Source organism: Rhamphochromis longiceps, linkage group LG17, assembly GCF_057381845.1.
Source record: "Rhamphochromis longiceps isolate RC_006_pf linkage group LG17, R_longiceps_female_GT1.1, whole genome shotgun sequence".
NCBI lineage: Eukaryota > Metazoa > Chordata > Actinopteri > Cichliformes > Cichlidae > Rhamphochromis > Rhamphochromis longiceps.
In genome coordinates, this window is record NC_140573.1 from 39,413,138 (window position 1) to 39,434,937 (window position 21,800).

The 21,800-nt window shown below is 42.1% G+C and overlaps 1 protein-coding gene across 1 annotated transcript; it reads right to left on the reverse strand.

The window, feature by feature from the left end:
* Positions 1 to 7,383: 7,383 nt before the first annotated feature.
* LOC146650178 (sodium-coupled monocarboxylate transporter 1-like) lies at positions 7,384 to 21,394 on the reverse strand. The gene is made up of 17 exons (XM_085386379.1): positions 21,061 to 21,394; positions 20,579 to 20,698; positions 20,388 to 20,453; positions 20,226 to 20,277; positions 20,066 to 20,133; positions 19,146 to 19,184; positions 18,597 to 18,712; positions 18,316 to 18,456; positions 17,863 to 17,992; positions 17,681 to 17,769; positions 17,445 to 17,554; positions 17,246 to 17,313; positions 14,490 to 14,576; positions 8,676 to 8,890; positions 8,028 to 8,125; positions 7,804 to 7,892; positions 7,384 to 7,721 (listed from the first exon to the last, which is right to left on the reverse strand). Exons 1-17 carry the CDS (start codon positions 21,283 to 21,285, stop codon positions 7,617 to 7,619), a joined length of 1,818 nt encoding a protein of 605 aa, XP_085242505.1. The 5' UTR covers positions 21,286 to 21,394; the 3' UTR covers positions 7,384 to 7,616.
* Positions 21,395 to 21,800: the final 406 nt, after the last annotated feature.

The following is a 21,800-nucleotide window of genomic DNA, read 5'->3' on the forward strand; positions in this document are numbered from 1 at the left end:
TAAACCATGTAATACATTATTTCCTCAGATGGTTGTACAAACAATAACGATATTATGTCATATCCATATCATGGCATCCACATATGCTCAAGTGTTGGGTTTTCTTAGTTATATTTTGTAGGGTCTTAAACCTACAATGTGAAGTGCCTTGGCATTCATTTTGTTGGCACCATACAAATAAACTGAATTGTAATGAATATAATATCAAGCCCCACACTTCTGCCTTTTGTCCAAAATACTGGCTCACACCACCAAATCAATGCACAAAACAGGGTCCACAAGGACATGGATAAGGGTGTGTGGTGTGAAGTAACTTGACTGTCCTGCACTGAACCCTGATCTTGCTTTGTGGACTGAGTTCATTGATTTGTAGGGTGAGCCAATACATGTGACAATTAAAGTGTAAGTAGCTGAAATAATTTTTAACAAACGGGTAAAAGAAGGGAAAAAAATCAAAACTGTCGCACTCAAAAAAACCTATTGGACAGAGACAGCGTCTTGCAAGATGGCAAGAGAGCTTGTCTTCATTGTTGTTCGTCTTGTGTAAATGTCCAGAAAGCATGGGCCATGGATCATCTGTGGAAACACGGGTAACAACACATTGGACACTTAAATTATACAAGAAATTCACTAAAAATGGCAAAAACAGTTACCTAATTTGAAGTTCTCCACTCAAATTCAGTAAGCCGCTGGAGGAAAGTTGTGACATGAGGGTTAATGTGAACAACCTTTCGCTTCAGTCCTTCTGCTTGTCCCAACCTTGGAGGTACATTTTGTTCCCTCTTCAATTCAGTTCAATTCAATTTTATTTATATAGCGCCAAATCACAACAAAAGTCGCCTCAAGGCGCTTCATCAGGGTTTATCCTTACAAAAAACCTTGCACACGCTGACTCCTGGTATTCCAGGTTCAATACATAGAATGAACCAAAGAAGACTGACATTGCATCAGCAAAGATGTTCTCTTTGTCCAGCTCAACAATTACACGGCCCTCTGCACTCACCATCCAGCAGGTGGCGGTCATTGAACTTTGTCCTTAAATGTACAGGGGCAACATGTTGTCATTATGCAACATAAAATAATTTCAATACTTCACTTCTTCACACTGTCTAGATAGTCATAAAGCAAATAGCTATGTACAGTTAATTATTAATGGCCTTATGTACATAAGTCCATTTTAACATATTATAATTGTACATAATTGGGAATTATTTTGCACATTAAACACACCTAACAAAGAGTCAGCCCAGTTAAATTACCGGAGATGAATCAACTGTATGGTTATTTTGGAGTTATAGTTTGTGCTGCTGTTAAACTTTACAGTATTGACTTCAGTATTTCTGCTGTTGGTGTAGCTAGACTACTATGTTGATCAGTAATATGTAATGTGAAATTTGATATTGTTACTTTGCTGGATTCACTGAGACACATGTCCAACAACCTTGGTTTATAAAGGAAATTACAGAAATTTGAGCTAACAAAACAGAGGCTGGATACCTGTGTCCACGAAAAGCTCCTGTGCCAAACAGAAATTTTAATATGGTCTAATCAGCTCTATTTCATGAATGACTTCTTACCAAGCATAATCAGCCTTGGGGTGCCTGGCAGGCTTTTAACATGCAAACTGAACAATATAAATTTGCGTGCACTGAAGCCACAAAATTTAGAAATACACATAGTTGCAAAAAGTTCAGTGACCAATTACCTTTCCTAAGTGACATATGCAATGCAAAAAATAAGAGTATTGTCAATAGGGAGCAATTCCCAGTTTTTACATGATCAAAATTATTCACAAAAGGCTTCAATAAACAGAAAATGTGTGCCGACAAGAGAACAGTGCAGAAAAATGAAAAGATATTTGAGCTCGACGCTTTAATGGGTTTAACATGACTTAGTCAGCACTCCGCACCATACAGGTAGTACAAGCACACCTGAAAACACTGACCAGCTAACAGCTTTAAGCATTTGGGCGCAACCTAGTTCACCGATTCACCTGCTGGAAACGTCCAAGTTTCTATCAAGTCTCATAAATCCATCGGCAACTATTACCAAACTAGTCTTTTGAGTCTCCACATTCATAGATATTGACATTTTGACTTAGCATTTGAATGAAAATATCCTGGTAGGGTAGCTTAAAAGTCAAAACAAACAGTAATAAGAACGCATTTCGGACTTCTCTCGAATAAGTGAAAAAACACTTACCTTCAGACTGATTAGCAGGTTCCGATCAAACTTTAATGTGTCCCATGCCAGTCCGTTTTAGGGAAAAAGTGTTAAGTGGTTTCATTTAATTTTGAGATACTCCCGCATGGATGAGCAATTTGGAGTCTAGCAGAGTTATCACGAATAGCATATGATCTTCAGATATAATCCAATCAACCTTGCATTTAACCTGATTGAACATCCAGTTACCTCTGACTACTTCTAAGTTGCACATGTTAACGGTCTCATCATTACTCTGTGCTGCAGCGAACTGGATCTGTAGCACAGAATAGTTGATGGCCATGTTGTTCTCCTGCTTTGCAGCTTTATTTGAGTCTTAAAAAGTACCACCTTATACAAAACAAATGAAGGTCCAGTATAAGAAAGAATAAGAAGAGAAAAAAAGGAACACCCTGCTAAATGAAGCCATTTTTAAACATTACTCTAAATGTAGCCATTAGTTTTTGTTGCTGGCCATACAAAAAATAAGTATACTTCAATCATATTCCCCAAGTATACCTTACCTAGTACGTATTCTAATAATGCTTCTTGGGACTATATTGGCTCCCGTTTTAGTATTCTTGAAATTAACTTTTAGATGTACTTTTTGTTCACCATATTGTACTAGTGTAAAGTGTAGAAGTAAATTTAAATCTAATTTGATATACAAAGAGGTGTTTACAAAGGTTATAAAGCTAGTTATGTAGCTATTTGGTGGTTACGTGTTTTGATATTTACATGTTTACATGTTTGAATGTTTAGACATGCATGTTCAAACCAGTAATAAGTATGTGTTATATCTACCTGGTTGTTTTCCCTGTTTTGATCTGAGTAAGATTTCCTGGCTTCTGAGAGGCCAGTGAAGTATTCATGAGGGCGGCACACAGGAAGTGTGGGTTGTTGTTGCCGTGTGCTAAAAGTAAAGAGGCTGCTAAAAAGTTATCCGTCTCCGTCTTGCTGTTCCTAATTATTCAGAGAGATTCCAAACCATCTAGTGAACCCTCACGTTACACTAGCATAATGTCTACAAGAGTATAGTTAAAATATACTCGACTCTATCACAATACTAACCTTACAAGTATACTATTAATTAATAGTATTAATAATGTTTCACATTGTTTGAATAAACAAATACATTTATTAATATATGAGGTTCCATTCAGTTCAAGGAATTAAATTTTAGTGTGGCTGTTAAAAATTGTGATCGTGGCTCAAGAGCTGGGAGTTCGCCTTGTAATCGGAAGGTTGCCGGTTCGAGCCCCGGCTTGGGCAGTCTCGGTCGTTGTGTCCTTGGGCAAGACACTTCACCCGTTGCCTACTGGTGGTGGTCAGAGGGCCCGGTGGCGCCAGTGTCCGGCAGCCTCGCCTCTGTCAGTGCGCCCCAGGGTGGCTGTGGCTACAATGTAGCTGCCATCACCAGTGTGTGAATGTGTGTGTGAATATAATCTCAGTAACATCACCAATTGTTACATTTGCTGTATTTTACAGCTGTTTCCATGAGTACGGTGAGTTACCGTAAAAATAATGTAATCTCATGGAATTTTCCCACAATTACATGCAAATAACGCGGTTCACCTTTTGCATGCTTTTTTTTTAAACAGCGCATTGTATTCTGCGCTCTGATTGGCTGTAGACCATTGTCAATCAATCTCCTCGTGCGGTGTCATAAAAAAAAACTCTGAAGCGCTGTACTGTATGTTTGTAAGTTTTCTCCCCGACAAACACATCAACATTTTGCACTGTGAAAGGCACCTGCGGGTGCCTTTGGTTTAATCCCATAATACGGGATTTCTTTTTCTACGAAGGTTTGAACTTTGAGTGTTTAAACAAGAGAGAAAAGTTTGAAAATGTTCATGCCTGTCTGAGAAAAGTGTATAAAGGGTGTAGTGGGTGTCAGTCTCACAGCCATTTAAAAGATACAGTTGGATTCTGAAAAGGGGGGTTCTCATAGGGCTATGAAATCTTACACTGCATCTTTCAGTAGGTTGTAGACCCACCTTTAGTAGCAATAACTTGAAATAATGTTTTCTTGAGGACTTATTCAGTCTCTCACATTCCTGTGGAGGAATCTTGGCTCCTTCTCTTTTCAGTATTGCTTCGGTTTGCAGGTATTTGTTCATGCAGAGCTCTGCTAAGATCCTGCCACAGTGTTTTAATTGAGCTGATGTCTGGAGTTTGGACCACTGCAACACCAGACTCTTCTTTTTTGGCCATTCTGTTATAGACTAGCTGGTGTTATTTCATGAAACAATTTGGTCCAAGCTTTAACTGTTGGCCAGAAAGATGGTTTCATATCTTACTATTGAATACTTTGGCATACAGAGGAGTTTGATTGTCTCTGACGGCAAGGTGCCCGGGTCCTGTCGCTGGAAATAGAGCCCAAATTGTAACCTCTCCACCACCGGGCTTGACAATTGTCATGAGGTGGTTGTGTTGAAGTGCTATGTTTAACTTTTGCAAATATGTGGCGCTGTTGTCTTTCTGAAGGATAATGGTCACGTCGTCTTGTGGTTTGTTCCAGAGGTGTGGACTCGAGTCACATGACTTGGACTCGAGTCAGACTCGAGTCATTAATTTTATGACTTTAGACTTGACTTGAAAAAATGTTCTAAGACTTGTGACTTGACTTGGACTTTTACACCAATGACTTGGGACTTGAATTGGACTTGAACCGGTTTACTTGAAAAGACTTGATATTTTACCCCAAATATAAAATTTAACATGCATATTATATGGAGATTGAAAATGTGACGTCATTCACGGGTAGAACCGCAAAGGATTCTGGGAACTCGTGGCAAGCGGTACTAGCGCACGCAGGCTTTCAATTAAAATCAGTCACACAGCGATAAAAAGAAACACAAAAATGTCAAGAAGCTGTTGTATTATTAACTGCAATAGCCGGTCGCATGACAGCCACGGGAAGCCGACGGGTAAAGAGATCGGTTGTTATCGGATTACGTCGTTGAAGAGAAATTGTTCGAGCCATGTTTCCGAAGTAACAAAGAGGCGACTGGATTGCAGCCATTCAAAGATCAAATATAACGTCCTAGAACACTCCAGCTCACAGGTTAGTCTGCTCCAAGCATTTACACAAAGGTCAGTCTGCTGTTGTAGTTAATGCGTCATTTTTCTTAACATAATTGGTGATATAGGTTACAAGCAAGTCTGGCGCTGAACAGAAATTGTCGCGCTATGCTCCTTTATTTATTGTGCATAAATAGTAAATTATCCTGACACAATATTGCGTTTCGCTTCTGTTATTATGGTACACTGACAAAAACACATACTTTTATTCACAGGATAAAACAGGTTTTTTGTATCACTAATTGTCCAGTACGATTACAGCATACAATATTATTGTCACTGCTACATTTCTGTGATGCTACCAGAAATTATTTCCACTGCTAATTAATTACCGTTGAGCTCAAAGGTTATATTAATAAACGGTTAACGAATGTGTATTTATGAAGACGATTTGTGAGACTGGTAAACTTATGATACGTACGATGGTCTTTCGTTCTACACGGTGCATTTCAAGGTCCTGCACCCATCCGTCGGTAAACTGTACCTGGGCTTGTTGCAGTGACCGGAAGTTACTAAACTTCATGAGTGTATGCACTCACTCCAAGAACCGTATGATTATAAATATGCATATAAATATGCTACGATGAGATAGCTGACTTCATCTAACTAGCAAATGTTTTCCAGGCTACGTTGGTGATACAGTTTTTTTTAATGTGTATGATATTTTTGTCATGCGATTTTAAAGCTGGTCCTACAACCGCATCCAAGAATAACATGCAGCTTATCTCAGAACTGTCGGTGAAAATTATTCTTGGAGCTGCATTTTAAAGAGGTGCAATTTCACAATTTGTGTATATTTTCTAAGTTCACTATTTTGTATGTGTTGAGAAAAACACAGATTTTAAAATTACATGGTCTAATATTTACATTTAGCATATAACTGCAACATTATTTTTTCGTTTGTTTTTTTTAAAGACTCGAAAGGACTTGAAATTCAAAGTTTCAGACTTGTGACTTGACTCGGACTTTTACACCAGTGACTTGAGACTCGACTCTGACTTGCCTGACATTACTTGAGACTTGACTTGAGACTTGAGGATAAAGACTTGAGACTTACTTGAGACTTGCAAAACAATGACTTGGTCCCACCTCTGGTTTGTTCAGATTCCACTTTGTGAGCCTGAACCATGCTGCCATGTTCATTTTTATGAAAAAGAGAGCCTGAGGAGTAGCTCTTGGATTTCTTTTCTTCTTTAAGGTCATTGCTGATGTTCCTCCTCCTTAGCATTGTGTAAAACACATACCTCACTGCTCCAGACCTGTAAGCTTCTGCTTTTATAGAGGTGGTCACACTTGCTGATAATCAGTTAATCAAATGCTTTTAATTAGGAGCACACAGCTGCTACACACCCTGCTAATTCCTACGGATTTAGTATGGGTGTATTTAATTTTTTCGCACATTGAATCTGCATTGTGGATTAGTTTTTGTCAGATATAAAATGATGCAGTATGTGCATCAGATGTCGTTCATCTGATGTTGCATTTTATTAATTTTAAGATACATTAAGCACTAGATTATTTTTTGCTGCTCTAATATGTAAAACCATACCATTAAAGAGGGTGTAATTTCTTTTCACCATTACTGTAGCTTTCAGAGTTTCTTGACATTTGGGTTAATAAACCAAAGCTAAAAAAGCTTTGTGACTCATAATAAATAGCATCAAAACTACCTTGAATGTATTCATTGCCTGTTTGTGTGGATTGTATCCTGTGGATGTTTCATTAAAGTCTATGTTTCCCTCCTGGTCAGAGAAATTCAAACATTCCGGAAAGAGAGGAACACTTATGTTTGAACTATTCCGACTATTCCTTCCACAGCATGTCTTTCATCCTGTCTTCCTTCTTTCACTCCATCGCAGCAGATGGCCCCGCCCCTCCCTGAGCCTGGTTCTGCTGGAGGTTTCTTCCTGTTAAAATGGAGTTTTTCCTTCCCTCTGTCGCCAAAGGGCTTGCACAGGGGTCATATGATTGTTGGGTTTTTCTCTGTATGTATTATTGTAGGGTCTACCTTACAATATAAAGTGCCTTGAAGCTTTTGTTGTGATTTGGCGCTGTATAAATAAAACTGAATTGAATTGAAATGTTTATCATGTGGCTTTTTATTAATAATGTGTTAATCTAAACAATAGAAACATGCAATCATCATGTACACAAGTAGATATTTGAAAGTGCTTTCTACTTTTTACTGAGTCACTGGAAAAATAAAAACATTATTGTCTCGCTGACAACTCAGTTCCTTTGGTCTCATTTCTTATGAAGTCAGATGAGTACAATCCTGGATTTGAGCTTTACAGCAGCTTTGTTGTGAAATTCTTCAGCTGTATCGGTCATTAAAAAGATGAGACACGGGTATTGTTGTCAAATTTCCCTACTGCAGGTTTATTGATTCCATCCTCCTTGTTTGGCTGACCAACATTGTCTGTTCCTCCCATGACCTAAGGAAGGAAAAGTATAAGACAGAATTGAGCGCCTGTCATCAGTCAGTTGCTTTTGATACCTTTGCTCTTCAGCACGTACCCCATCTTTGACACGTTTGAACAGGTGATAAGAAAGAGTGTCTTCTTTCATTAGCATAAATCTTGGGTCCACCGTCTCCCTCAATCCCCCTGAAATGATGAGTGGAAGAACAAAAACAAAAAGTCCTTATGAAACAATAAGAAGATCTGAGATCACAGATCCATTCCCAAGTACAGGTAATTAATGGCAAAATCTTTATTTATTTTATTTCATTTGTTTTTTACCTGTCAAGAGACTGATGATTATTCCAACAATAACAGATGTTAAACCTCCAATGACACAGAAGTAAAGGTAGGATGGAGAGTGCCACTGAACCGCATGTCTGGTGGTGAGAGATTAGTAGATATCTTGTTAACAAATGTCTTATTAATGTAATTACACCATATTATGAAAGTATTCTGAAGGCTACAAAGGAATTTGTGAAGACAGTTTGCAAATCTTATTCATAGCCTTTTCCTTTTTTGTTTTCTTTAGGTCACGAGCAGTTGTCCAAGCATTTCACTACATATCGTACTGTGTATGACTGTGTACGTGACAAATAAAAATTTGAATTTGAATTTGAATTTGAAATGAAAAATATATTCAACAAGACTACAGTGCCACTGCGAGCTTGGCTAAAAACCAGCAGTAGGATACTTGGCACATTTATGCTTTCCACCAGGTTTATTATCATTATTATTATTATTATTATTATTATTATTATTATTATTATTAATGACCTCACAACACTGCCTTTTACTCACTTTTTTAAAATCATATGGCTTTTTTTACTTTACTATACTTTCGTTTATTATAGGAAAGCTCGGTCATCCCATCTCACCAGGCAATATTTCATTCATTCATTCATTCAAGACAGACTGAACCACACTTACATGTCATCAGTATTCTGTCCTGGGGTTGTGGTAAAAAGACTTGGTTCTGTTGGCAGTGGGGTAGTCCAATTGAAACTGCTACCAGTAGTAAAGTTACAACCCTCAGTGCTCAGAAAGAGAGGTCGGGTCATCTCAGGAGGAGAAGGGGATATCATCCCTATAATGCTCACAGAGACAGCTGCAGCCAATCCTGTCACGAGACCACATAGACCTCCCTGTGGACAAATATCAGAATCTTTATTGCCATTGCGCTTTTGAACAACAAAAACTGCATGTAAACCCATTCAGTACAAGTGGAAGGGGGCACTTTTAAGAGAAACAAGTATAGATGTACAATAAATTTTAAACAAAGAAAAAAAAATAGTATGTACAAGTCTGTCTGTGAAGGTTCTCAGTCATCCAGGTCATCATAGTCAAAGGAGCTTGCATAAAAGCGTCTGGACTTCTTTAAGTTGCTTAAAGACGTTTCACCTCTCATCCGAGAAGCTTCTTCAGTTCTAAGGTCAAATGGTGGGGAGTCCCAGATTTAAACCTAGTGGGAGTATCCCCCCGCAGAGGGACAAAAGGACCCCCTGATGATCCTCTAATCGCCTGAGCCAAGGTGTGAAACTGGGTGTGGGTCCCAATCAGCCAGAGTTTTGGATGAGCTCGTTGCACCGGCTACATAGGGGATGACAATGTTGTTGCGTCTGTCCTTCTTATCAGAATCTTATCGGTGTATCAGAAAATCTCAGGAGAGTTTTCTCCAAGCATGACATCCCGGTGCATTTCAGACCCAGCAACACGCTCAGACAAAAACTGGTTCACCCGAAAGACAAAACCCCAAAACACAGACTTAACAATGTGGTGTATGCGGTACAGTGCAGCGAGGAATGCCCAGACCTCTACATTGGAGAGACCAAACAGCCACTTCACAAGCGCATGGCACAGCATAGAAGAGCCACCTCCACAGGACAAGACTCAGCAGTCCAAATCAAATCAAATCAAATCACTTTTATTGTCACATCACATGTGCAGGTACATTGGTACAGTACATGTGAGTGAAATTCTTGTGTGCGAGCTTCACAAGCAACAGAGTTGTGCAAAATACAATAACGTAAACAAGCAAAATACAAGAATGGCTAAATCTGAAACGAATAAATATATGTACAATATATAATAGTATATGCATTTCTGGATGTGTATACTAAATGTTTTTCTACGTGTGTGTGTGTGTATACACATATTTTACAAATTAAATAGAGTAAACAATAAAATAAAATATATAAAAACATACAGAGTTGAGACATGTGCAAAACAGTGGCATTAATGTACAGTATGTAGTGCATAATGTTAAAGTTCCAGTAGTGAAGCTGAGGTGTCTATGACGTGTTCAGCAGTCTGATGGCCTGGTGGAAGAAGCTGTCTCTCAGTCTGCTGGTTCGGAACCGGATGCTGCAGAACCTCCTTCCTGATGGAAGTAGTCTGAACAGTTTATGGCTGGGGTGACTGGAGTCCTTGATGATCCTCCCCACTTTCCTCAGGCAGCGCTTCCTGTAGATGTCTTGGAGGGAGGGAAGCTCACCTTCAATTATCCGTTCAAAGCACCGCACTACTCTCTGGAGAGCTTTGCAGTTGTAGGCGGTGCTGTTGCCATACCAGGTGGTGATGCATCCAGTGAGGATGCTCTCAATGGCACAGTGATAGAAGGTCCTGAGGATGCGGGGGTTCATGCCAAATCTTTTCAGTCTCCTGAGAAAGAAGAGGCGCTGCTGCGCCTTCTTCACTGTTTTGTTTATGTGTACTAAACACGTAAGATCCTCAGCCGGATGTACTCCAAGGAACCGGAAGCTGCTCACTCTCTCCACAGCAGCGCCGTTGATGGTGATGGGGGTGTGTACTTCTCTGCACCTCCGGAAGTCCACTATCAACTCCTTTGTCTTTGCGACGTTGAGGGTGAGATGGTTGTCTTGACACCAGTGGGTCAGGGCGCTGACCTCCTCCCTGTAGGCCGTCTCATCACCGTTGGTGATAAGACCCACCACTGTAGTGTCGTCCGCAAACTTCACAATGATGTTGGAGTTGTTAGTGGCTGTGCAGTCGTAGGTGTAGAGTGAGTACAGGAGAGGGCTCAGTACACACCCCTGTGGAGCACCAGTGTTCAGTGTGATGGGGGATGAGGTGATGCTGCCCAGTCTGACCACTTGGCGTCTGTCAGACAGGAAGTTAAGGATCCAGCTGCAGAGGGAGCTTCCCAGTCCTAGATCCTGCAGTTTCCTGTCCAGCTTCGAGGGAACGATGGTATTGAATGCTGAGCTGTAATCTACAAACAGCATTCTCACATACGTGTCTCTCTTCTCCAGGTGTGACAGGGCAGTGTGTAGTGTCAGGGCTATGGCATCATCAGTGGACCTGTTGTGGCGGTATGCAAACTGTAGAGGGTCCAGTGAGTCGGGTAGTGCAGAGCAGATGAAGTCCCTGACCAGCTTCTCGAAGCATTTGCTTACGATGGGGGTCAGGGCTAAAGGTCGCCAGTCGTTCAATGAGGAGATGGTGGAGGATTTGGGTACAGGGACGATGGTGGCCATTTTGAAGCAGGCTGGGACTACAGACAGAGAGAGGGAAAGGTTGAAGATGTGCGTGAACACTCCAGCCAGCTGAGCCGCGCATGACTTGAGGACGCGGCCGGGAATCCCGTCCGGACCAGTAGCTTTGCGTGCGTTCACCTTCCTGAAGCACTTCCGCACATCCTCCTCAGACACAGTGTGCGCACTGACGTCATCCGTGGTGCACACACTGTCCGGTCTCATGGTGTTTGCTGTGTCGAATCTAGCGTAGAATACGTTTAGATCCTCACACAGAGAGGCCGTGGTCTGCGGTGTGCTGGTTTTCCCTCTAAAGTCTGTGATCGTGTTTAGTCCCTGCCACATACTCCGAGGGTTGTCAAACTGTTGCTCCACCCTGTCCCTGTACTCACGTTTGGCTGCTTTGATCGTCTTCTGGAGTTGGTAATGTGCGTGTTTGTGGTCCGATGTGTTCGCGGAGGCAAAGGCGGTGCTCCGTGCCGCGCGAACATCTCTGTTAATCCAGGGTTTTTGATTTGGGAAGGATTTAACTGTTCTGGATGGGACGACATCTTCCACGCATTTCCTGATAAATCCGCAGACTGAGTCTGTGTACTCATCAATGTCCCTAGCAGCCACGTGAAACATTTCCCAGTCCGCGTGATCAAAACAGTCCCGCAGCGTAGACTCCGATTGGTCCGTCCAACAGTGCACCGCCCTCCGGGTTGGAGCTTCCTGTTTCAGCTTCTGCCTGTAGGCGGGCAGGAGCAGGATGGAGCGGTGATCTGATTGGCCGAATGGGGCGCGGGGGAGGGCTTTATACGCATCCCGGAAAGAGGTGTAGCAGTGGTCAAGTAGCCGGTCTCCACGAGTGTTGAAATGGATGTGTTGGTGGAGTTTTGGTGAGACTTTCTTCAGGTTTCCCTTATTAAAGTCTCCGGCTGTGATAAACGCCGCCTCTGGGTGTGCGGTTTCCTCGCTGCTGATCGCGCTGTACAGTTTCCTGAGTGCTCGGTCAGTGTCGGCTTGTGGGGGAATGTAAACGGCCGTAATAATCACTGCTGTAAATTCCCTCGGTAGCCAGAATGGCCAGCACTTAATCATCAGGTACTCCAGGTCCGGTGAGCAGAAGGATTTGACCGGGTGCACGTTCGCATAATCACACCAGCTGTTGTTGATCATGAAACATACACCACCGCCTCTGCTTTTCCCAGTAAGATCCTGTGACCTGTCCGCGCGGTGCACAGAGAACCCCAGTAGTTGTATTGCGGAGTCCGGTACCTTGTCCGATAGCCAGGTTTCTGTGAGGCAGATCACACAGCAGTCCCGCATCTCTCGCTGGAATGAGATCCGTGCCCGAAGCTCGCACAGCTTGTTCTCCAGAGACTGCACATTAGCCAGTAATAAACTGGGTAACGGTGGTCTGTTAGTGCGCCGTCTCAGTCGAACCAGAACGCCAGATCTTCTCCCTCTGCGTCGGCGTTTGTGGCCTCCAGGGACAGAGAACAAAGGCGTCTCAGGTGAGATGAATGGGGGGTCTGCAAACGGAGCGTCCGTGTTGCAAAACTTGAACTCCGGAAAGTTATAAGAAAGACCGTCTTTTATGTCCATCTGCATCTTAAGGATAAAGGTCACTCTTTTGAGGATGCCAATGTTCACATTTTGGACAGAGAGGACAGATGGTTTGAAAGAGGAGTGAAAGAAGCCATCTATGTCCACTGTGAGCGACCATCTTTGAACAGAGGCGGGGGTTTACGACACCAATTGTCTGCCATCTATAATCAAGTTTTGAGATCCCTCCCCAGACGCCTTAAAGCCCACTCACATCCTGGGCCATCTGACCTCAGGAATTCGCATGATAAGGTGGGGCCAGGTTTCACAATGAACACACCCGAAACTCTGGCTGATTGGGACCCACACCCAGTTTCACACCTTGGCTCAGGCGATTAGAGGATCATCAGGGGGTCCTTTTGTCCCTCTGCGGGGGGATACTCCCACTAGGTTTAAATCTGGGACTCCCCACCATTTGACCTTAGAACTGAAGAAGCTTCTCGGATGAGAGGTGAAACGTCTTCAAGCAACTTAAAGAAGTCCAGACGCTTTTCTTTGCAAGCTCCTTAGACTATGTACAAGTCTGTATACAAGAATGTACAAGTGAGAATACGGTTGCCACACAGTGCTTCAGTCCTCAGAATATTGCACAGTTCCTTCGAAATATTGCACAATTAAAAGACGAACAAGAATATTACACAGTTAAAAAGAAAAAAAATATTGCACAGTTGAAGGTTGTGTTTTTGCAGTGGCTTATCTCCCACGTGTATTTATAAATGCAACAGCCCTGGCGTATGTGCTGTTTCTGTCTGTTTGTTTTGGCCTTAATTGTCCAGTACCGCCTTCCTGAGGGTAACAGCTGGAACAGGTGATGTGCGGGGTGGGATGTGTCCTTCTGGATGCTGTAGGCTTTCCTGTGGCAGCAGGACCTGTACACCTCCTCCAGGGAAGAGTACAGCTCTTGATCACAGCTGATGATCCTCTGTGCTGTGTTGATGACCCTCTGGAGTGATGCTTACTCCGAAGCAGTACTGCTGGCAAACCACACTGGGATGCAGTGTGTCAGTGTACTTTCAATGGAGCACCTGTAGAAGGACACTAGCAGCTCCTTGGCTAAGGCGTTGTTCTTCAGGACGCTCAGGAAGTGGAGTCGCTGCTGTGCCTTCTTGATCATAGCTGTGGTGTTTGTTTTCCAGGACAGGTCACCACCCAGGTGCAGGCCCAGGAGTCAGAGACCCTCTCCAAACAGTCCCCATTAATGTGTATGGGCTGGGGGTCAGATTTGTTTCTTCTGAAGTCAACTACTATTTCTTTGGGGGTTTTTTGGTATTGACGACCAGATTGTTTCAGCTGCACCTTGATGACATATTTTCGACTTCATCCCTGTATGCAGACTCATCTCCCGTCGTGATGAGCCCAATCACAGTTGTGTCATCAGCAAACTTGTTAAAATTAATATTTACAGCATACGAATGTTGGATGGGTGGGTGGGGGGTGCAGTCGTGAGTGTATAGAGCGTACAGCAGGGGACTCAGCACACATCCCTGAGTTTGGTCATTATTATTTTTATCCTACTGTTAACATTTTTTTTAAAACATTAAGCATTTAATAAAGTGTTTTTTAATACTGTTAATAAGAAAAATGCTCCCGTACTATGTTATATGATGATAAATTGATGTTAGGTTGATTTAGGAAAATACCAAAATGAGAATGGACTTACTATGGAGTTGACAAATGGACAGAGGACACCCAAACTGAACAGACCGAGTAAAGGACCCCCAGTGACCCCCCAAATGATGGACACTGCCTGTTTGAAGAGACCTGCAGCTCAAAAAACACTTTACAAATGGTCGTATTTACTGAGGTGAAAAATGTACTTATTTACGTAATTAACATGCTTTCTAATAAACAACAACATTCCTGGATAGGGATGGGTACCAGTACCGGTTCTGACAAACGGTAGTAACCAGACCGAAAAGCAGCGCACATTTCGGTGCTTTCGTTTTTTTCCTGAGATGTCATACACTTTGGATTCTAGCCAATCATTTTACCTTTGCAAGCGTAGTAGGCGGGCCCAGGTACGTACTGTACGTTCTTTTAGAATAGAGCTACAGATTAAAAATGCCCAAGGCGAAGCGGTCAAAAGTCTGGCTGTACTTGACAGCAAAAGATGCAAACTCAGCAGCCTGCAACAAGTGCTTTAAGCTGATACTGTGCAAGGGAGGTAACTCCTCGAATCTGATGAAACACCTGGCGACGTGTAGCATTTTGTTAAAAGCCGAGAAGTGCGCCGTATTTGATAGCTTGCTGCGAGACCTCACACCGAGCACATCTACTGCGGGTGTGGCCCCTGTTATCGGACCCGGAGTTAGCAACATCCCCCAAGAACCCGAAGAGGAGAGTCCTGGCCCCTAGCCCTGCCAGTGTAGCAGAAATGATGACGGATGATGATGGCAGCAGCCGTTCTTTTCTGCGTGAGTAGTTTAATGTTGTTCGTGTGTAATTTACGTTGAGTAGGCTAACCACGTTATTAATTTAATGCACGTAAGGTGAACTAGCAAACACCGTCGTAGTTTCATGCGGCTGTCTTCTTGTTTGATGGCAGATACTCCCTTCACCCTGGCCAAAAAGGCTAAAATGACCAAAGAAAAAGAGGGAAACAGCTAAACATGAGAGGTTTTTGGACAAAGTCTGTGTTTATTCCATTGTTTAAGCACTGCTTCCAGCCAAGAGTGATACCATTGTTACGACCCGGCTCAAAAGCCGCAACATAAAAAAGGAGATGAATACCAGAGTATGGGTGAGAAGAGGTTTTATCTTAAAATGGAATAGCAGGTTGGCTAAAAGACAAGGCACAGACAAGTGAGCTCCCTGCAGCTTGCCTCAGGTATGCTTTTATCCACACCTGACTGGGTGTGGCCGATTAGGGGCTGCAGAGGGACGTAACACCTCCCTTAAAAGGGTCCCTCTAGGACCCCTAAACAAATTAAAAGTCCCTCTGAAGCCTTGAACCCTCAAAAATAAGTTGGCATATTTAAGCATGGATGGGCATGAGGATTTGAAGTAACATGTGACCAACACAAAGGAGCACAACAGTCACAAACCCAAAATGATTACCTGATCTGCTACAACACAAAACCAAAAGTAGCAACAAATAATCACAACTAAGTGATCTGTTGTCTCCACCACACAAACAGTCACATACAAGTGGCCCTATACCACAACAAGTTACTTTAATCCAAAAAGTTCAGTAAATCAAGCACACTAGTGACCAACCACAAAATGGAGAGCTATGGCCACACAATGATCACATCAAGGGTGGCTCAGCACCCCACAGTGTTATTGCCATCACCTGGCCAACAACACTCACAAGTGATCCAACAAAATAGCCATATTCCCCACAACACTAACGGTCACAACACAAAACACTCACCTCACAAAGATCTCATTAGCATCCATCAACACTGACATATGCACACACATGGTGTACACACAATGCCAACCTAAAAACAGCCTACCTGCCTCAGCTACAGACCATAATCATGAATGGTCTCAAACCTCCTACCAAGTTTGGTGCCACTGATTTACTATGTGCAACTTCCAGCCTAAAACACTAAAAACAACAAAACACTAGCTTTACCTATCCTAGTCTTCAGTGGTGTACCAGGCTCGAGGCAACTTTAAACACGAACTCGAGAGCAGGCAGCAGACCAGAGATATAGTCTCCTACCAAACTCTGAAGCGTACCCCCACCCAAAATAGCCACCAAACACAACAAATTAAAACAAGCAAAACAACAAACAAGTGCTTCGCTGAAAGGGCAGCACAGACACCCAGCTGAAACACACTCACTAAAGGGACGTTACTCAATCACAGTGAACACCTTCACTCACCCACTTAAAAGCAATACAAAAAACTGATATGCAATCTCCACTAAAATGTCCAAATATCCCGGATGAGCCGCCACTTATGTTACGACCCAGCTCAAAAGCCGCAACATAAAAACGGAGATGAATAACAGAGTGTTAGTGTGAAGAGGCTTTAGCTTAAAATGGCTTAGCAGGTTGGCTCAAATGGCTTGTACCACCAAGGCAAAGACTAGTGAGCTCCCTGGACACTTGCCTCAGGTATGCTTTTATCCACACCTGACTAGGTGTGGCCAATTAGCACCAGCTGAACACACTGAGCAGATTAGAGGCTGCAGAGGGACGTAACACCATATATGCCCTATAGCTGCAGAAAAGGCTAACATTGTTACCTTTTTACAAAAAAAACAGCTAAACATAAGAGGTTTTTGGACAAAGTGTGTGTTCTCCATTCTTTAAGCACCGGTTCGAGCACCGTTTAAGCACCAGCACCGTTTCAAAAGTACCGGTTTGGTACTGGTATCGGATAAAACCTAAATGATACCCATTCCTATTCCTGGATGTGTTTGCCTGAACACATTGACAGCTCTGCATTAACAGATCCCTCTACCTGCATCATATGTCCCATGAGTGATGCCAGTCCAGCCATGGCAACGCATACAATTCCAAAAAACAAACCTGCAAAAACATCACATCACAAAATGACATTTTTATTGACTAACAGCCGCATCCACGTAGCAGTGCTCAGTTTAATCTAATATAACATGCAGTCTGTGTTATAAACAAACAACAGGAAACCCGTTATTTACTCAGCCCTTTGGAGATCAAGAGAAGCTTTTTCTCAGATAGTTTAATGCGTGGTTTGATCAGGTCCTCCATGGTCACTGCAGCCATTGCGTTGATTGAAGTAGAAACTGTGCTGAACATGAAGAAATGAACCATGTTTACTCTGGACTAATGGACATAACTGACACTTCAAATGTGGCACAGCTTTAAATGTTACATGCAACATGAATAAAAATATATCAAATTATGTTGTATGAACCTCAGAGAGGCACTATATACTGCAGCAAAAAATAGTCCTGGAAGACCTTGGTGATCTGCCAAGATATCCATCACCAAATAAGGCAACAGCTGTAAAGGGAAAAAAAGATTTTTATTTTAAGATCATAAAATAACTTGAATAAAAACAAACATCCTGTGGTTTCTTTGTTTATGTGTATGGACCTGATCAGGTGATGAAACTTGTCCAGCTTTCCATGGGTCACAGTTCTTATAGAACGAATAAAGACACAGCCCTGAAATCACTGACGATGTCAGGGTGCAAGCTAGGCCTAACACGTTGATGAAGAGAGCTCTGAAAAAACACAACACGAAAAAGTGACGTATGCAAACAAAAATCAGTGTAGCATAGCAAACGAGATTATATTTCTTATCACTGTATGCTGATGATGTCATCATTTATCATAGCTATCTTTTCCAAGTTTATGATAAGAACGTGTCATTTGCCAGCAAACCCCACCAATGTAGTGTCTTTGGCTGAATCAGAATTTACATAGATGTGGAAATAGACGTGTCATATATCGTTGTTTATTGGTGTTTTTTTTATTATTATTATTTTAATTATTAGTTTTGCAAGCTAAACAGGAAGGAAGGAATACATTCCTTTGAATCACTCACAATCTGGCATGTTTAATGCTCTTGCAGGAGTTGTATCTCTGAACTTGAGGTTGGTAGGTCCCATAAATTGAGCTCCAAGTAAAGGCCCCTCCGATGACTAGTGTCCAAAAAGTGTGTCTTCTCAGAGGGTTTATGTCAAAGCTGGGATTACACAATGAAAGGATGATTTTAGTATAACACACACACACACACGCACACGCACACACACACACACGCACAACACACACACACACACACACACACACACACACACACACACACACACACACACATATACTCACTCCACAAAGTTAATTCTTCCTCCTTCTTGGGCATCTGACAAGATAGTGGAGATTCCTCCTTTTAAGATCACACTTTTGATTATAACAGACATGTAGCCTGCAAACATTATTCCAATCTGGAAGAAAAATCAGAGATTTGTTTGGTTGGCAGATCTGTATTCTGTAACTATGTTGACAGATTTTGGTCCCAGTTATCAAATTCTTGCTAATTTACATGAATACTGCAAAGAATCAAGACATGACTCAAACGTGGTTGTGGTGTCGATAAAATTAGACTGAAACCTGATTGCAATTTAATTCAGTTTTACTTACATAGAATATGGAATATATTTATATGGTTCCAAATCATAACAAAAGGACATTATACTGTAAGATAAAGACGCTACAATCCAGAGAAAACGCCAGCAATCAAATGGCAGTGTGAACCAAAAAACTCCCTTTTAACAGGAAGAAACGTCAACATCAAGGAGGGGCAGCCATCTACCACAACTATTTGGAGGGCATGTTGTATTGTGTATTTTTTTCAATTTATTTGATCCAGAACCCTACCTGAACAACATCTGTCCACACCACAGCTTTCAGGCCACCCTGTAACAAACGCCACAAAACAAGAAAAATCTCTGTCAAAAAGGTTAGGAAGCTGTATTTATGAACAGAATGCATAACGTGGAAATATGTGACCGTATTCTGTAGTAGAACATTTTCAGAAAGCACAAGTGATGGGAATAACGGCGTTACTTTTTTCAGTAATGAGTAATCGAACTAATTACTATTCCTTTTGTTACAACGCCGTTACCGTTACTAACAAGAAAATGCGGTCTGTTACTATTTTTCAACAAACAGACGGCTGAAGCTGTCTTCAGCTTACCGCATCTTATAGAAGTTGCACGGAAGCAGCTGTAATTTGGCACAACACCTGTAGCTAAGGGGCAAAACAATCGCATGAGTGCTGCTGTTTGACTGAGGAAGAATAAAGTGGTCGTGGTAAGCCAATCACATGACCACTTTAAGATGCCAAAGCAACAAGGTGATATATACCAGTTTTTAAATTGTGGTGATAGGCCACGTAAAACCAGAGTCATGATAAACAAGATATACGTGGCGTTTTTTTCCTCAATAGCTTCGTCATGTTAACTGTCTAAGGGCAGCGCAGCGAGACCTCTCTGCTTATGACCATGCAACACATTATGCAATGACGGTTCCAACTTTTGACCCTTAATGATTGCATGTGAAAGCATCAAATTTAAAAAATCAGAGGTGATGTTAAATGAGAGATATTTTGTTTTAAAGGGTAAATGGGAAGGGGACCTCATGAATTTTAGGAAAATGTAAATATTCTCATTTAATCTCTGCTGAATGTGAAAGTGGGGGTCTCTTAAGGTTCCTGGCTTAGTGATGCTCGATGAGGTTCGACTGACAATGTGATGCACTGCAGTGTGTGTGTCGTATGTAATAAATGTTTTACTAACCAGTGCACAATACAAAGTACAAACAGTGGCTGTCGAAATAATCCCACCCCACAGGTTCATACCAGTCACTGCAAAAAGAAGGGAAATTCATTAACAGGGGAAACACTCTTGTTCAAGATCCCTTCACGAACTTAACTGCTGTGAACTGGAGCTGACATACCTTGGTTCAAAGCCAGAGCTGGAGCATAAATTACAAGTCCAGTGTAGAGCAACTGTGGCAAAGAGTTAGAAAGTCACAACAACAACATGTCTCTGCTGATACCAACGTAGTTTTATGTGCAGAAGTCAAAGCACTACAAAGATTGAACCACTGGCTTCTTACTACGTTAAAAAAGAAGATCAGCATTCCCAGGAGACGAGTGGCTCTGCTGAAACGCAGCTCCAGATACTTGGCAGAGACCAGACAGAGAAAAGACGCATATTGATACTGATACATGAAATTTCTAGTTCCCCTCACTCCCTACAAATCAGAGGCAAAACTAGTAATAATGTTGTAAACAAAACCACAGTTACCTCATATGTGCTGTTGATGGCCAGTCTGTAGAAAACTGGGAGAAAGACTTCGGATGTGTACACCACTGCTATTACATAGGAAATACTTAAATAGCCAAATATGGCTCCGTAGCGATACACCTACGGACAGGTTGAAAAAGATTTATGGAAACACAAAATAGCAAAACAGCTGGTTGGCTGGTGAAACTTTGCCGGAGATCATTTGAAACGCTGATGCTGCTGATACTGAACGAGCTTTGGAGCAACATATGAACAGTGCTGAACTCTGGTGAGTAACACGAAAACTTTAAATTCGTTATTTGATTTGTTTGAAATTGAAAGCGGTGCACTCAAAGTAATGCTCGGTTAGCTGACTCCAGCCGTCTTCTAATGCACAGAAATCACAGTTTTACACATTTTGTAAAATTCTAATTTAAGCTCTGAATAAATGTTTGTGCGCTGAGGAAGCTGAGTGCAGATCCAGGACAGTCCCGACACGTTACCTCGGCTGGGTTGGAGAGCACAGTGACGGATGACATGTAGCTGGCAGTGAGGGACATGGAGACAGCCAGGGCATTGAGTTTTCGGCCCCCAGTTAAAAAGTCCCTGGAGGTTCCTTGTCTCCTGCTTCTCCAGGCGTAATAAAAACCAACAGCAGCAGACAGGAGCAGAACGACAGCAAACACCACATAGTCTGCTGCCACGAGCAAGTGAGCATCCCCGGACATTTTATCAGTCGGAGCAAAACTGAAATAAAGCTAAAGCGTTTATCAGGCAGTGCTTTGTAGATCACTGGGAAGGCGGTGTCATCACCTCCAGGTACTCTATTGAACTGTAAGATAAATTATTCCAGACGGTGCGCGCACGTGTCCCTTCAGGTTAACTTGACACTCAAAGTTAATGAATAAAGTTTAGAAGTTAGGGTTTGAACCCAAACACATAAAACGTGGGTAACAATAGTACTTTGTGCCACCACCAGAAAACTATCAGAAAACTGGATGCATGTGGCTGGTGGATGTCAGACAGGGACGTGCTCTTTGTCCTGAGATTTGGTTCATTTCTGCAAATTACACTGTGTTTGCATTTGGAACACCATGTGTATTTGTTCTGGGCTCTCTTAATAATCGGTTATTGCATTTAAGACACTGTTATGGCATCCTAAGCACTTGTTTAACCATTGTGCTTCTCCATTAAAAGTAATCCTATAGACTAAAGGTGCCAAACATAGGGCCCGTGGGCCAAA

Bases quoted from the DNA above. Each gene is read 5' to 3' on its own strand.
- LOC146650178 (XM_085386379.1), bottom strand. From the start codon at position 21,285: ATGTCCGGGGATGCTCACTTGCTCGTGGCAGCAGACTATGTGGTGTTT. The intron at 8,126-8,675 runs GTAAGTGTGGTT...TCTCACCACCAG, and splicing joins GGACAGAATACTGATGACAT to ACATGCGGTTCAGTGGCACT. The intron at 7,893-8,027 runs GTAAAAAACAAA...TCATCATTTCAG, and splicing joins AATCATCAGTCTCTTGACAG to GGGGATTGAGGGAGACGGTG.